This window comes from Procambarus clarkii, chromosome 35 (assembly GCF_040958095.1).
Source record: "Procambarus clarkii isolate CNS0578487 chromosome 35, FALCON_Pclarkii_2.0, whole genome shotgun sequence".
Taxonomy (NCBI): Eukaryota; Metazoa; Arthropoda; class Malacostraca; order Decapoda; family Cambaridae; genus Procambarus; species Procambarus clarkii.
Genome location: NC_091184.1, coordinates 26,176,503 through 26,190,543, shown reverse-complemented (window position 1 = coordinate 26,190,543; position 14,041 = coordinate 26,176,503). Strand labels below are relative to the sequence as shown.

Sequence of the window (14,041 nt, the reverse complement as noted above, 5' to 3'; positions counted from 1 at the left end):
TGAGTAAAGTAACTGGTCTATAATGAAGCATCAGGCTCTGAGTAGAGTAACTGGACTATAATGAAGCATCAGGCTCTGAGTAAAGTAACTGGTCTATAATGAAGCATCAGGCTCTGAGTAAAGTAACTGGACTATAATGAAGCATCAGGCTCTGAGTAAAGTAACTGGACTATATATAATGAAGCATCAGAATGAGTAAAGTAATTTGACAATATAAGTAATGTTTCTCTACACTGACCACAGTGTAGAGAAACACCAAGATGACAGTTGACTTTATTAATAACAATGTTTCAGGTGTTAGAGCAAAAAATTTCCTATATATAAAGTCAACTCTCATCTTGATGTGTCTCCATGTCAAAAGTGTTTATATAGAGGCAATACTACACACAGTTGGGTGAGAACAATGTGACCTTCAGCAGCGTACCTTCACTGAGGTGTGGACAGTCTTGACATTTGGGAAGAGTTCCCGGCACTTCTGGAGCCAATCTTCTATCTTCATGCTGCACTCATCAGCTGTGCCTATGGTTGTGTAAACTTCCTGTGGGGTGTTGCCTGTGTCGAGGCTCCCCAACATGGCCTGCAGCTGAGTCTTCCCTTCCTCTCCTTGTATTGTCATATCCACCACACTGGTATCCTCCAGTTCCAAGAGCTTCATTGCTGACTTGTTCTGCTCTACCAGAGCATAGAGTCTGTCCTGTAGCTGGAGGTGGCAAGTCTTCCAGTCCCCCAACTGGCCCCGATACTTCCCCAGCTGGGACAGTACCTCTTCACAGCTAGTAATGAGGCTGCTGATGCTGCTCTTCTGCTCCTGCACCAGGGAATGTAACTTCTTTTTTACTGGTACAGTTTTCTTTTGTGTTAGCTGGATATCTTTCAGTTTCCTAACTAAAGCCTCCACAGCGTAGCTAATTGGGAACTGAGTAGCAGCTGTGGCAGTGTGCTGGGCACGGCAGTTGGGGCAGGTCAGTTGACCATTCTCGATAGCATTGTCAATACACTGGGAGCAGAATGTGTGGCCGCACGGCAGTGTACGAGGCCGTAGCTGATTGTCATCATAATCGTTATAACACACTGAACATTCCTCTGGCTTGTTATCCTGTGGAAAGAATATTTGGTTAAGCTATATGTATTATTACAGTACAGTGTCACCTCGAAAAAAAGTAATATTTCAGTGCAGGTACTTTTTTTACTAATAGTAATTATATAATATTAACATACATTTTTTGTATTAGCTATTCTAGAGCAGAGTTAATATTACTAACAGATTAACATATCCACAGAAGGGCCAATATTTTTTATAAATATATCCCGGAGTATAGGATAATATTTTTAGGTAACATATTGCAGCAGTAGGGCTGCTTGTAAGCCGTACCCGAGAGTACAGACTAACAAAACCCGTCCTTACTTTCTTATGAATAATGGAAGGAAATGTATGTATCGTATGTGATAATGGAGGAAAGATCAAGTATTCTTAGTTTAAGTTGGTCTTAGTCCCTCGAAAGGGAAGACAACGAAGGGAGCGCAAGTCCCTCAAGATGCTCACAAAGTAATGAGAGTACTTAAGCGAATTTTCATTGTGGGAGATTCCCAGGTGAGGTATTTGGCTAAAATGTTTTGTGCCAAGGATAGGGGGAACAAGTTAAGGGTTTGCTATTCGGGAGCAGGAATTGGTAATATTGTTTACAACATGAATGATGTTATAACTGGAAATGGGAACAAACCCATTACAATGGGGCCTTGACTTACGATGCTAATCCGTTCCCAGAGATGGATCGTAACTCAAAATGTCATAAGTCGAAGAGATTTTTCCCATAAAAAATAAAGGGATTTGAATTAATCCGTTCCCCACCCTCCAAAATATTAACATACAAATACATTTTATACTGAATACAATGTTTTTTTTCTAACTACAATACAGTACCAAAGTTTCTCTTACCTTTATGGAGGGCTTTTGATGGGGTATGGAAGATGGTGATGAGGGGGGAGGAAGAGAGTTGTTACTGTTTGGAAGGGGAGTCCCCTTCCATTATTACATCAGGCAGTGATGCTTTCTCTGGGGTACTCTCTCTCCTACGTTTTCCCTGAATACCACTAGGACCTGGTTGTGGTTCAGTGCTTGTTTGTCTCGCTACAAATTTGTCAAGATACATTTTTTCCCTTCATTTTAACATTTGTCTGTAATGATGCATCACAGTGTCATTGAATAGGTTAAGGTAACGGCCTACAGCAGCTTGATTTGGGTGAGTCGTTTCAGCAAAGGTTTGCAATTCTTCCCATGCTGCACACATTTTCTTAATTGTTGAAGAAGAGACATTCTGTACTCTTGTTTCTGCTCTATGGCATCCTTACATGGGTTTTCATATGTTGAGCCTTACCACTGACTTTCCTGGGACTAATGGCGTGATATATAATACAGGTATGTGTGAAATGGGCTACTTTACTGCATATTTTGATGAGCCGCTCATGGAGCATATTGTTCAGGAAACGAACAAATATACGACTGATCTCAATGGTGAGGAGTTATCCGATTTTTCACGATTACAGCGATGGAAAGATACGACTTTAGGTGAAATGTATGTGTATGTTGATGAAGCATTGTGTCAAACACGTACTCGACCATTATTGGAGCAAACATCAAACTATTCCAACACCATTGTTTGGGAAATATATGCCTCGAGACCGATTTGCGATAACCCTCAGGTGTTTTCATTTTGCAAATAATGAAGACCAGACTGAAGATGATAGACTTCGGAAGGTGAGGCACATCCTGAATGAACTTCTTTGAAAGTCAGAGATTTCTACGTACCAGCTCAGAAGCTGGCGACTGATGAATCCCCTGTGCTTTTCAAAGGACGGTCTGCCTTCAAGCAGTATATTCCCTCAAAACGCCTCAGATTTGGATTTAAATTCTGTGTACTCTGTGACTGTGAAACAGGAACTGTGTTACACATGATAATGTATACGGGTACAAGTGTAGACATTCCTGCTAATAACAATCATGGCTTCTCGGGTAGTGTGGGGAAGTCACTGCTTGCACCATATCTGAACAAGGGCCACATATTATACGCAGATAACTATTATACCAGTCCCTTGCTAACCAGGTTCTTGCTTGATAATAGAGCTAGTGTGTGTGGCACAGTGAAGGCAAAACAAAGGAAAATGCCAATGTTTCACACTGCTATGTAGGTTGGTGATTATGAGCTAAGAAAAACTGGTGCAATGCTTTCAGTGCAGTGGAAAGACAGGCATGAAGTGAACATGTTGACTACCGTTTACGATGGTACAATGGTGGACAGTGGCAAGGTGAACAGAAAAACAAAACAAATAATCTATAAGCCTGATTGTGTTTTGGACTATAACATCAACATGCGTTTAGTGGATAAATGTGATATGATGGTAGGGGCAGTAGAGTGTGTACAGAAAACAGTGAAGTGAACCAAGAAGATGTTTTTCCACCTTGTTGATGTAATAATGCTGAACAGTTACAATACGTATTTTGTCAAAACAGATGGTAAATGAAATTTCTGTGCGTTCAGTTTTACTGTAGACACACAATTACTAGAAAAGTTTGTCAAACCAATTCCTGGCATACAAAGGCCCCATTGTGAACCCAACATTGCACCATGCTCCCACACCCAGGCTCGCTTACAAGGACGCCTTTCTGACACACAATGTAAGGTATTTACCACCAACTGGAAAGCGTGCAGTAGCCCAGCGTGAGTGCATTGTATGAAAAACAACGAAAAAGAGGGAACAAAAACGTAAAATTGGTCTTAACTTGGTGCACAGCATGAAAGTTCCCATTGTGCTATGACAAATGTTTTGACGAGTATCACAGTCTCGAGGATGGAGATTTCTAAGGAGAAAGTCCTTCGAGAAGGACATTTCTAAATGTCCGATACTGGTGTAAAAACATCTACATATTGAGTAAGTGTATATAGTGAAAACAATTCATAATAAATTTCATATTTCCTGAAATATAAAACATTTTTTACACATGTGACAATAATATGTGACAAAATATTAAATTTATACCAGTTGTATTATAATAAAACACCAAGTGACCACACATTGTACCACATCCGTGAAAAAATGTTGTAAAATATGCCATAGATACTGCAAATAATGCCGTTGTTATGACCCTCGGTTCCCATTCAGAAACCAGAGGTCAAATTAAGTTCCAAATAGTTGTGTAAGAGGGATATTTAATTAACAATAATGTTTATATTCAAGGCTTCTCATACCTGATGCATATTTGTCTCAGTCTTCCTTGCCAGATGTAAGATGAACCTTGTTACTCACAGATTATTCAGACTCTGGGCTTGTTGACTATTAAATATAATATTGAACTAGTTCCCAGCTATTCTTAGAACTGTTAAAGTAACTAGTAATGAATGTTGGTGAAGACTTGTTATGTTTATGGCTGTACGATTAGCTAGGTACCCTTTCCAGCAGCATATTTAAGAGAGCGGAGGAGGCTGCTCTCGCTCTCTCTGGTTCTGGCTGTTGTGGTGTTCACACTCTTCCGCGTGGGCTCTGTTCTCCTCCTCCTCCCTTTCCCTAACCTCATTCTACATTTATTATCTAAGATAAGTATAATACTGTGTTACCGTGTTCTGGCAAAACTGTGTAGTTAAGTTCTTGTGTAGCCTAAGCTAGTGTTTATATCCCTAAGATTACTCTTGGGTGTTTTAGTAAAACCACGTGTGCTCAAGTTTTACCAGGCTATCTAGAGCCTTTACTAGTGTCCTACTCCAAGTAGTCTTTACCCTAGTTGTAATTGTAAACTCTGCATCCTGTCTATGTGGACCAAGGTGTTTAATGTAAGGTAGAGTGGTAAAGAAATTTATTGTATTAATGGATATGGGGGTTATTAGAGGGTTTTAATAAATAAGTTAGAGTATGAGAAGTATCAATTCATCCTGTTGAAGTGGTGTAGATGATTAGCTACTAGACAGCAGACCTGTAATTTAAAATATAGAATCATTACTAGGAACATTTATTCCTTGGGGAGCCGGCCCTATCTATCCCACTATTTTAGATACATCTTGACTCTAACTATTGGCCCTTCTCAGTACAGCCACGTACCCCATAACAAGTGGGGGGCCTGTCTGGGAGCTGAAATATTTTTATTTATAAATTGTAAAAAAAATTAGATTTTTGAGTGCTGAAACTAAATTTCTTGCATTCCGCAGAACGGTTATGTGGTAGCCTAGGGTCCAGCTCAACTAGCAAAGGATACATCTTGCACTGACTGAACATCCAACTGGATCCCTTCACGATTGAGGTAAGTGCGAGGTGTGTGCCCGCCGACGGAAGAGTGGACCCAGTTAGCTGACCGTGTTGCTAGAGATGGAGCAAGAAGAGTGTTACTGCCATCGGACAATTCTACCTATATTATTTCCTATTGCAAGTGTATATATTTTCTTCAGTAAACTTTTAATCTTACCAATGTGTTTGAGTGAGCCTTCATTCTCTAGGGCTATTTTGAGTGAAACCATTTATGTCGCCTTGCACTGCACATGAGATTGCATCCTTGATTTAAGATAACTAATGAGACCACTGAAGTGTTGCCGGGACACAAGTATAAACACCCAGCTGGTGACCTCGGGCAGACCAGATATCTAAGAGAGTGTCCCAGTGTCAAGACGGGCAGGTTCAGGTGTGATACAGGTTGACTTGAACCTCTCTACTCGCTAGGGGTATATATATAAGGCCAGCCCTTAGTGGACTGGGTTTAGCCCCGGGGCGGGCAGTGGCGTCTGGTACGGAGGGGAGAAGACCCACGGGAACAGCCCCAAACCATATAAGGTAGGAATGGGTGAGAACCTTGACACCTTCCCAATCATGTCAAAGACTGTACCTCTCTCAACCAGTTTAAGATAAAAACTCAAAACTACCTAATAAACTCCATGTAACATACCTTACCCCTAAATGTCAACCTAAGTCTTATTATTGTAATCAATGCTTTTTGTTGACCAACTTGTATAATTGCTTTTCTCTGCCTTGTTCCCCCCTCCAATTTTTTTAATTTTTTTCAATGCAATTTATACTTTAAGCTCAATTACTATTAAGTTTTAGTCTAAGTGTTTCTTCCCCCTTCACCTTGCCCGAAACGCTATGAGTACTAGTGGCTTTAAGTATTGTATGTACTATCTCTATCTTTAAATCCATCATTATGTATGTATGTAACTCAATGGATGTACCTTTACCTGAATAAAGAATCTGAATCTGATGGTGAGTGTATTATTGACATCAACATGATAGCCCACACATACTAATAGTACAACAAGAATAAAATTGTCTTTACCATCATTAATGGGTAGAAGTTGTGTTTGCTATCGTCCTTGGTAGCCGAGAAGACTGGAAGCAGTATTACCTATTAGGGGAAAAAGAAAACAAATTTAAGGTTTCTATGACTAAATTTTTTCCACCAAAACATAGTATATGTTTAGAAAATGAAATAAAAAAACCCAGCGTTGAATGTAACGAAACGCCATTTTCTGGGTGAGTTCTGGAGGCTCCCCAGAGCTTTCCCAGGCTGATATGCTAATGTCAGACTTTGGCATCAGTCATGTGTATGGAGTTCTTAGGCCTACCGGGGACCACGGCCAGAACCAGGGCCCCCTCAGAGAGGCAAGGGGAGCAATGGCCTATAGAAACCCCCGTGTAGTTGGAAGCATTCTATGTCTGCCATCGACCGGAACAGGCACCCAGAAAGGTAAGTGCCTCAAAACAAACCGCTATTCTGATGAAAATTGATACCAAAAGCCGAACTAGTGGATAGAACTCCCCAACAGAAAACAAGCAAACTAGTGTGACGTCACACGTCGCCGCACCACTGTCTGCGCAGGTTCCCCCTCCCCCCCCCAGACCCTCCATGCCGACTACCCACACCTCAGTTCTTGAGGCTGGATGTCAAAAACGCAACAAAAATGCCGACCGGAGGGATGGATGCCGGTGAGCCTCAGGGGCTCACCCAGAAAATGGCGTTTCATTACATTCAACGCTGGTTTTCTGGGGGGAGCTAACTACCCACAGACGGAAAAAAGAGGGACTTACCCGGGAGGTGGTCTTCGCTCACCCCTAAACTCGAAGTCGAGACAACTGGCTGCAACCGCCAACCCAAAGCAACACAGGCCTGACGGGGCCTAGGGACATTCACGAGGTAATGAGCAGACAGGACCCTCTTCGACTGCCAAAAACCCCACGCCCAAATATCAGACCAAGATATATTCCCAAAGACGGCAGCAAGAGGCGCGAATTTACAGGCATCATGGGCACGGGGATAGACCACAGGGTGGCTGGACTTGATAACCCTGCGGAAGACCTGGAAAACCCGAATCCGCGAACAGGGAAGAAGGGAAACCGGATCAACCCAAAGCACGTCCCCGGACACAGAAGCCGTGGCGCGCAAATAACGGTGAAGCACCGCAACCGGACACAAAACATGATGCACCCCCGGCCAGACCAACCAAGCATCAACCACCCACGGACCCCTCCAGAATGCAGCAGTCTCATTCATCGCCAGAAAAGTAGGAGACACCTGCAGGCGAACAAAACAATCTCCACGACCAAAAGAGCAGAAACCCCTGTGCCGGAGGAGAGCATGAAGCTCCCCTACCTGACCCCCAGAGGCTAATGCCAACAAGAAAAGAGCCTTGGAGAAACAATCCCGGACCGAAGGGGCCACAACGAAATGAGGAGACGAAAGGTAAGTGAGCACTCTGTCCAAAGACCAGGACGGCTCAAGCGGCATATGAGCAGGCCGGAGGAGAAACAAGGCACGAAACAGCTTGCAAAACAGCGCCGACGTAACATCGATACCGAAGGCAAGCTGAAGCGGCTCTGCCATTGCCGCACGATACGAGGCGACAGTGTTAGGCATAAGATGACGCTCCTAAAACAACTAAGAGAGAAAGGAAGAGACCACCCTAACAGACAACAAACTAACATGACGAAGACACAAAAAGAAACAGAAGGATCGCCAGGAAACTTCATACTGCTGCCAAGAAGAAGCCCTCAGGTGGGACACCAACAAAGAGGCCACCTGATCACCATAGAGATGATGATAGACTAGAGTCAAAAAAACCATATGCGAAGACTCAAGGAGAAGATCGAACCAGCCACGTGACGTACCGACCCGATCTGCTGAAAGAGGCGGAGTTGCGGAAAAACCCTCGGGTTCGGACACCGAGCAAGCAGTGCCTGAAACCAAGGCTGGGCCGGCCACCAAGGGGTCAGAAGGACTACTCTCTCCTGGTAAGTCTCCAAGCGAGTCAGGACCTGGAGTAACAGCCGAACCGGGGGAAAGAGGTACAGGAACCCCCACCTCGACCAGTCTAGCCAAAAGGCATCGACCCCGATGGCCTCGCGATCAGGGAAGGGCGCCGCATACACGGGAAGACGCCGCGACCACACAGACGCAAAGAAGTCCACCTCAGGGCGCCCGAACGTCTGGCAAAGCCAACGGAAGGAAACGTCGTCGACCGTCCACTCCGTGGAGAGGAGAACAAAGCGAGACAGGCCGTCGGAGAAGACGTTGGACACGCCCTGTACGTGAACCGCCAGGAGAGCCAAACCCCGAGAAATCAGCAGACGAGTCACCCGAAGCGACCAACCCCAAAGAGACAAGGACCGCATCGAACCCCCGTGGTTCAGGCAATGAACCACCAGAGAGCAGTCCGAATGGAGCCGAATCGTCGATCCGCGGGCGACCCAAATCCTCCGAAGAGTAAACCACACTGCCGCGAACGCCCGCACCGTGCTGTGAGCTCGATGAAAGGGCGGATCCCAACACCTCTGGCCTGCTTGGTGAGCACTGGTCACAAAGCCCCAGCCGAGAGACGACGCATCCGTGTACACATCGAGTGAGGGGCTCGGGCAGGCGCCAAGGCACTGAACCCCGAAAAACCCGAAGAGGAATTCGGTGACGCAGCAGCCGATGCAAGGCCCCCGGGGGTTGAACCCAGTGATCGCGAGAGAGGCGAAAGGGGTGACCCTGAAGGAACCAGAACAGCCGACGAAGCCAAACCCGACCCGGCGGGTAGGCTACCATCGTGAAGTTCAGACTCCCGCACAGCCCCTCGAGCAACCGTCGGGTGACCCGAGGGCCCACCAGAAACAGACGAAGGCAGGACCGCACCCGCAGGAGAGATTCTGGAGGGAGAGACAAGGAGGCGGTCCGAGAGTCCCAAATGAGACCCAGCCAAGTCCGAACCAGAGAGGGGACCAGATGGGACTTCCACCAGTTCACCAAGAACCCGAACCCGGCGAGCTGGGATAGAACCAAATCCCTGGATAGCAAGCAAGCTGACCAGCTGGGAGCCCAAACCAGCCAGTCGTCGAGGTAGGTCAACACCCGAACACCTAGGAGACGCAAATGGGTTACAACGACCCACGCAAGGCGTGTGAACACGCGAGGTGCCAGGTTCAACCCGAACGGGAGACAATGAAAGCGGTAACTCAGACGCCCCACAACAAAACCGAGTCAGTCCCTGAATCGCGGATGGGTTGGAACACGCCAATAAGCATCCCGGAGGTCCAGGGACACCATCCAAGTGCCCGGCTCCAAGAGGAGCCGAACTTGAGACAGCGTAGTCATCCAAAAGGAGGGGCAATGAACCCAGGGGTTCAGACGGGACAAGTCCAAAATGAACCGCAGGTCCGTGCAGTCCCATTTTGGGACTAGAAACAGACGGGAAGCACATCTGAGGGACGACGTCGTTTCGACGACCGCCCAAGCGAACCCACTCCAAGACAGAGCGCAGGTGAAGAAACCTGCCCTGCCAGCCCCGACCCCCCCCCCCCCCAACGCCACCGCAGGCAACAGACACGACCCGAAACGCCCACGAATCTTGGGACCAGGCGGGGGTGAACAGCGCAAGCCCCCACCCCCCATCGCCCCATCAATGAGGCAAACCACGAAAGGGCCACAGCCCCTTACGAGACCCAAAACCCCGCACAGAGCGAACACCGCACCGACCAGACGAGGGCGGGTCCGAAGCACGAGCGGAACCCAAACCTGACACCAGTGGCCTACCACAACGAGAGGAACCCCGAGCCCTGGCACGACCCTTCCGGGAAGACCCACCCCGGGACCCCCGGAAAACCAACAAGTCCGACATCGGACGACAAGTTGACGACGCAGCCTGAATAAACTGCGCGACAGCCGACTCCTCAAACAGAAGAGGACAAAAAGGTGAAGACCGCCTAAGAGCCAGAGCCTAAGCAGATTCCACGGAGGAACCCAGCACCGCCTGCCGACATGCGAAACGGGAAGCATAAAACAGGGAAACCGTATCCCGCAAAATCAGTGTGAAAAGCTTCAACAAGGCAGCGGACGAACGCGCTGCCGAGGACAAGGCGCCGGACCCTGGGACGGACCCAAGCGTCCTCACATCCTCCACGAGCCAATCCGAGGACAGTTCCAGGAGGAAAAAGAACGGCAAGGCCGAAGCCAAAAGGCCCCGGGCATGCAAGTCTTCCGCTATGAGTGCCGCCGAAAGGGCGGGAACCTGCACATGAAGCTGAGCAACGCCTACATCGCGGGGAAGGGCAGGGGCAAAATAGCACTCATTCAAGTACAGGCATACCTCAGAATACGAGTTTAATCCGTTCCTGGAGACGCCTCGCCTTCCGAAAACTCGCATTCCGAAGTTAATTTCCCCATAAGAAATAAAGGGAAATGAATTAATCCGTTCCTGACTACCCCAAAAACCCCACATCAAACTAAATTTTTATACCTAATTTACCTAATTCATCTAAATAAACCTACAAAACTATGTTCCAGTTATTACTTACCTTGCTGTCGAGTGCTGTAGGCGTATGGAAGATGGTGAGGAGGGGGGAGGAGGAGAGGAGTTACTGTTTGGAAGGGGAGTCCCCTTCCATAATCACATCAGGCAGTGAGGACCTTTCTGGTGTGCTCTCCCTGGGACGTTTAACCTGAGTGCCACTAGGTCCTGGTTGAGGCTCACTGCTCGATTTCCTCACCACAAATCTGTCCATGGAAGCTCGCTTTTCCCTTCTTCGCAAGCTGTCTCTGTAGTAAGGCATCACATTGTCATTGAAAAGATTAAGACAACGGCCTACTACAGCTTTCTCTGGGTGAGTCTGTTCAATAGTTGTTTGAATCTCTTCCCACATCTGACACACCTTCTTAATTACTGCAGAAGGGACATTCGCTGGTGCTGTTGGTGCTGCTGCCACCTCCTCCTCCACTGCAGAATCATTCGCTGCTGTGTTGGCTTGCTGTTCCTGTTGAAGGGCTAGGAGTTCTTCGGTGGTCAGTTCTTCGTTGTGTTCTTCCACCAACTCCTCCACATCATCACCATCCAATTCCAAGCCCATTTGCTGGCCTAGACTAACAATTTCCTCAACAATAGGCGCATCATTTATAGGCTCAAACCCCTCAAAGTCTAGTTCTCTCACACCTTCAGGCCACAATTTTCTCCAGCCAGAGATCAGGGTTCTTTGAGTCACTTCTTGCCAGGCTTTGTCAATGAGTTTTAAAGCACTACAAATGTTAAAATGCTCTCTCCAGAACTCTTTGAGGGTGAGGTTTGTGGCTTCAGTCACTTCAAAACATTTCCGGAAAAGTGCCCTTTCATACAGTTTCTTAAAATTCGCTATGATTTTCTGGTCCATAGGCTGAATTAGAGGAGTGGTGTTAGGAGGAAGGAATTTAACTGTGAGGAATTTATTGTATTTAGGCAACAAATCATCTTCCAAGCCTGGAGGATGAGCAGGAGCATTGTCAAGGAGAAGCACGGCTTTGAGTGGCAATTGTTTCTCCTGCAGATATTTTTCTATGGCAGGGCACAGCACTTCATTCACCCAATCCGAAAAAATAAGCCTAGTCACCCATGCTTTTTTATTAGACTTCCACATCACACACAAATGGGTTTTCTGCACATTATACTGTTTGAAAACCCTTGGATTTTCAGAATGATACACTAGCAAGGGTTTAATTTTCAAATCGCCACTCGCATTTCCACACAGCACAAGCGTAAACCTATCTTTCATAGGCTTGTGTCCAGGCAAGGATTTTTCCTCCTTGGTAATGTATGTCCTCTTAGGCATTCTTTTCCAAAACAGTCCTGTTTCATCACAAATTAAACACTTGTTGCGGTAGGTATCCCCCAGTCTCTGCAAACTCTTTAAATTCTTCAATAAATCGTCCAGCGGCTGGTTTGTCTGAGCTGGCTGCCTCCCCATGCCTTGTAACACTATGGATACCACTTCTCTTTCTAAATTTTTCAAACCAGCCCCTGCTTGCCTTAAACTCTTTCTTATCTGCATCACTCGTTGCAGGGGTCTTCTTTAGAAGGTCTTCGTGCAACACCCTGGCTTTCTCACAAATAATGGCCTCCGAAACACTATCACCCCTCAACTCCTTGTCTTGTATCCAAATTAATAACAACTTTTCCACTTCTTCAAGTATTTGTGGTCTTTGTGCCGTTAATGTTCTTACTCCTTTTGCCACATTAGCACCCATAATCTTATTTTTCTTCTTAAGTATAGTGCATATTGTTGATGTGGCTTTGTTGTACTGCCTACAAAGTTCAACAACACGTGTACCGTTCTCATGCTTCCGAATGATCTCTTGTTTCTCCTCTATTGTCATCCTCACATGAGCTTTCTGGCCTTTATCCTTACCACTGGCTTTCTTGGGACTCATGGTGAGATATATAATAACAAATTGTATAGACAAATCACCAAAAATCCAACAAAACACTGAAAATCCGCGAGAAGAATTGATGTGGGGGTAGTCACTGAGCGCGAGACAATGGTAAACTGAGGGGCAGCGGGGCAGAGGGGCGACGATCGCCGAACCACCACGCGCTAGGTCGGCCTGTACGCGTATCAACAAACTCGCGTCCCGAAGTAACCATCGCCTTCCGAGACAAATTTTTGGAGTAAATACTGCTCGCCTTCCGAAAACCTCGCATACAGGGACAATCGCATTCCGAGGTACCACTGTATGCCATGCACAGCTTAAGATTAATACAGTATAAAATGTACTGTATAAAATGTATAAAACTTCAAACTAACAATAATAATATTTTAAATAAAACAATTTGTAAGTTGATTCTATTAGAAATGCAGCTGAAAGACTTGCTGTGAAGTTAAACATAGACAATTTCAAGGCTAGCACTGAATAGGTATGTTGATTTAAAGAGAGGCAATGCATCATTAACAAAAAAATTTGTGGCGAGGCATTAAGTGCAGATGTTGGAAGTACTAATGCATATTAGCATAAAATTTCTCAGCACATGATATCTAATACTCTAAGCTGGTTCTAAATGTACAAAGCAGATGAAACAGGCTTTAACTGAAAGATATGTATGTAATAAGATATATGATATTTAACTGAAACTATATATTATGAAAGATATTGTAAAGAAGCTCACAACAAAGAAACAAACTAAGATTCAAAAGTTTTGGTATGGTTTCACAGTAGGCCTACAGGACCAGCACCCAGCACTAGCAAGGACTCACCTTCCAAGGATGCCCAGGCAACTGGACCAGCACCCAGCACTAGCAAGGACTCACCTTCCAAGGATGCCCAGGCAACTGGACCAGCACCCAGCATTAGCAAGGACTCACCTTCTGAGGATGCCCAGGCAACTGGACCAGCACCCAGCACTAGCAAGGACTCACCTTCCAAGGATGCCCAGGCAACTGGACCAGCACCCAGCACTAGCAAGGACTCACCTTCCAAGGATGCCCAGGCAACTGGACCAGCACCCAGCACTAGCAAGGACTCACCTTCCAAGGATGCCCAGGCAACTGGACCAGCACCCAGCACTAGCAAGGACTCACCTTCCAAGGATGCTCAGGCAACTGGACCAGCACCCAGCACTAGCAAGGACTCACCTTCCAATGATGCTCAGGCAACTGGACCAGCACCCAGCACTAGCAAGGACTCACCTTCCAAGGATGCTCAGGCAACTGGACCAGCACCCAGCACTAGCAAGGACTCACCTTCCAAGGATGCTCAGGCAACTGGACCAGCACCCAGCACTAGCAAGGATTC

General features: G+C 46.2%; 1 protein-coding gene across 1 annotated transcript in view; it reads right to left on the bottom strand.

Annotated features, from left to right (window-relative positions):
• Positions 1–412: 412 nt before the first annotated feature.
• The window catches only part of LOC138371156 (tripartite motif-containing protein 59-like), a 29,597-nt gene continuing 15,968 nt past the window's right edge, over positions 413–14,041 (bottom strand). Inside the window, exons 2-3 of the mRNA XM_069335992.1 lie at positions 6,311–6,379; positions 413–1,096 (exon numbers count right to left, since the gene is read on the bottom strand). Of these exons, the coding sequence (XP_069192093.1) occupies positions 413–1,096; positions 6,311–6,316 (690 nt within the window). The 5' untranslated portion in view covers positions 6,317–6,379. The remainder of the gene's footprint in view (positions 1,097–6,310; positions 6,380–14,041) is intronic.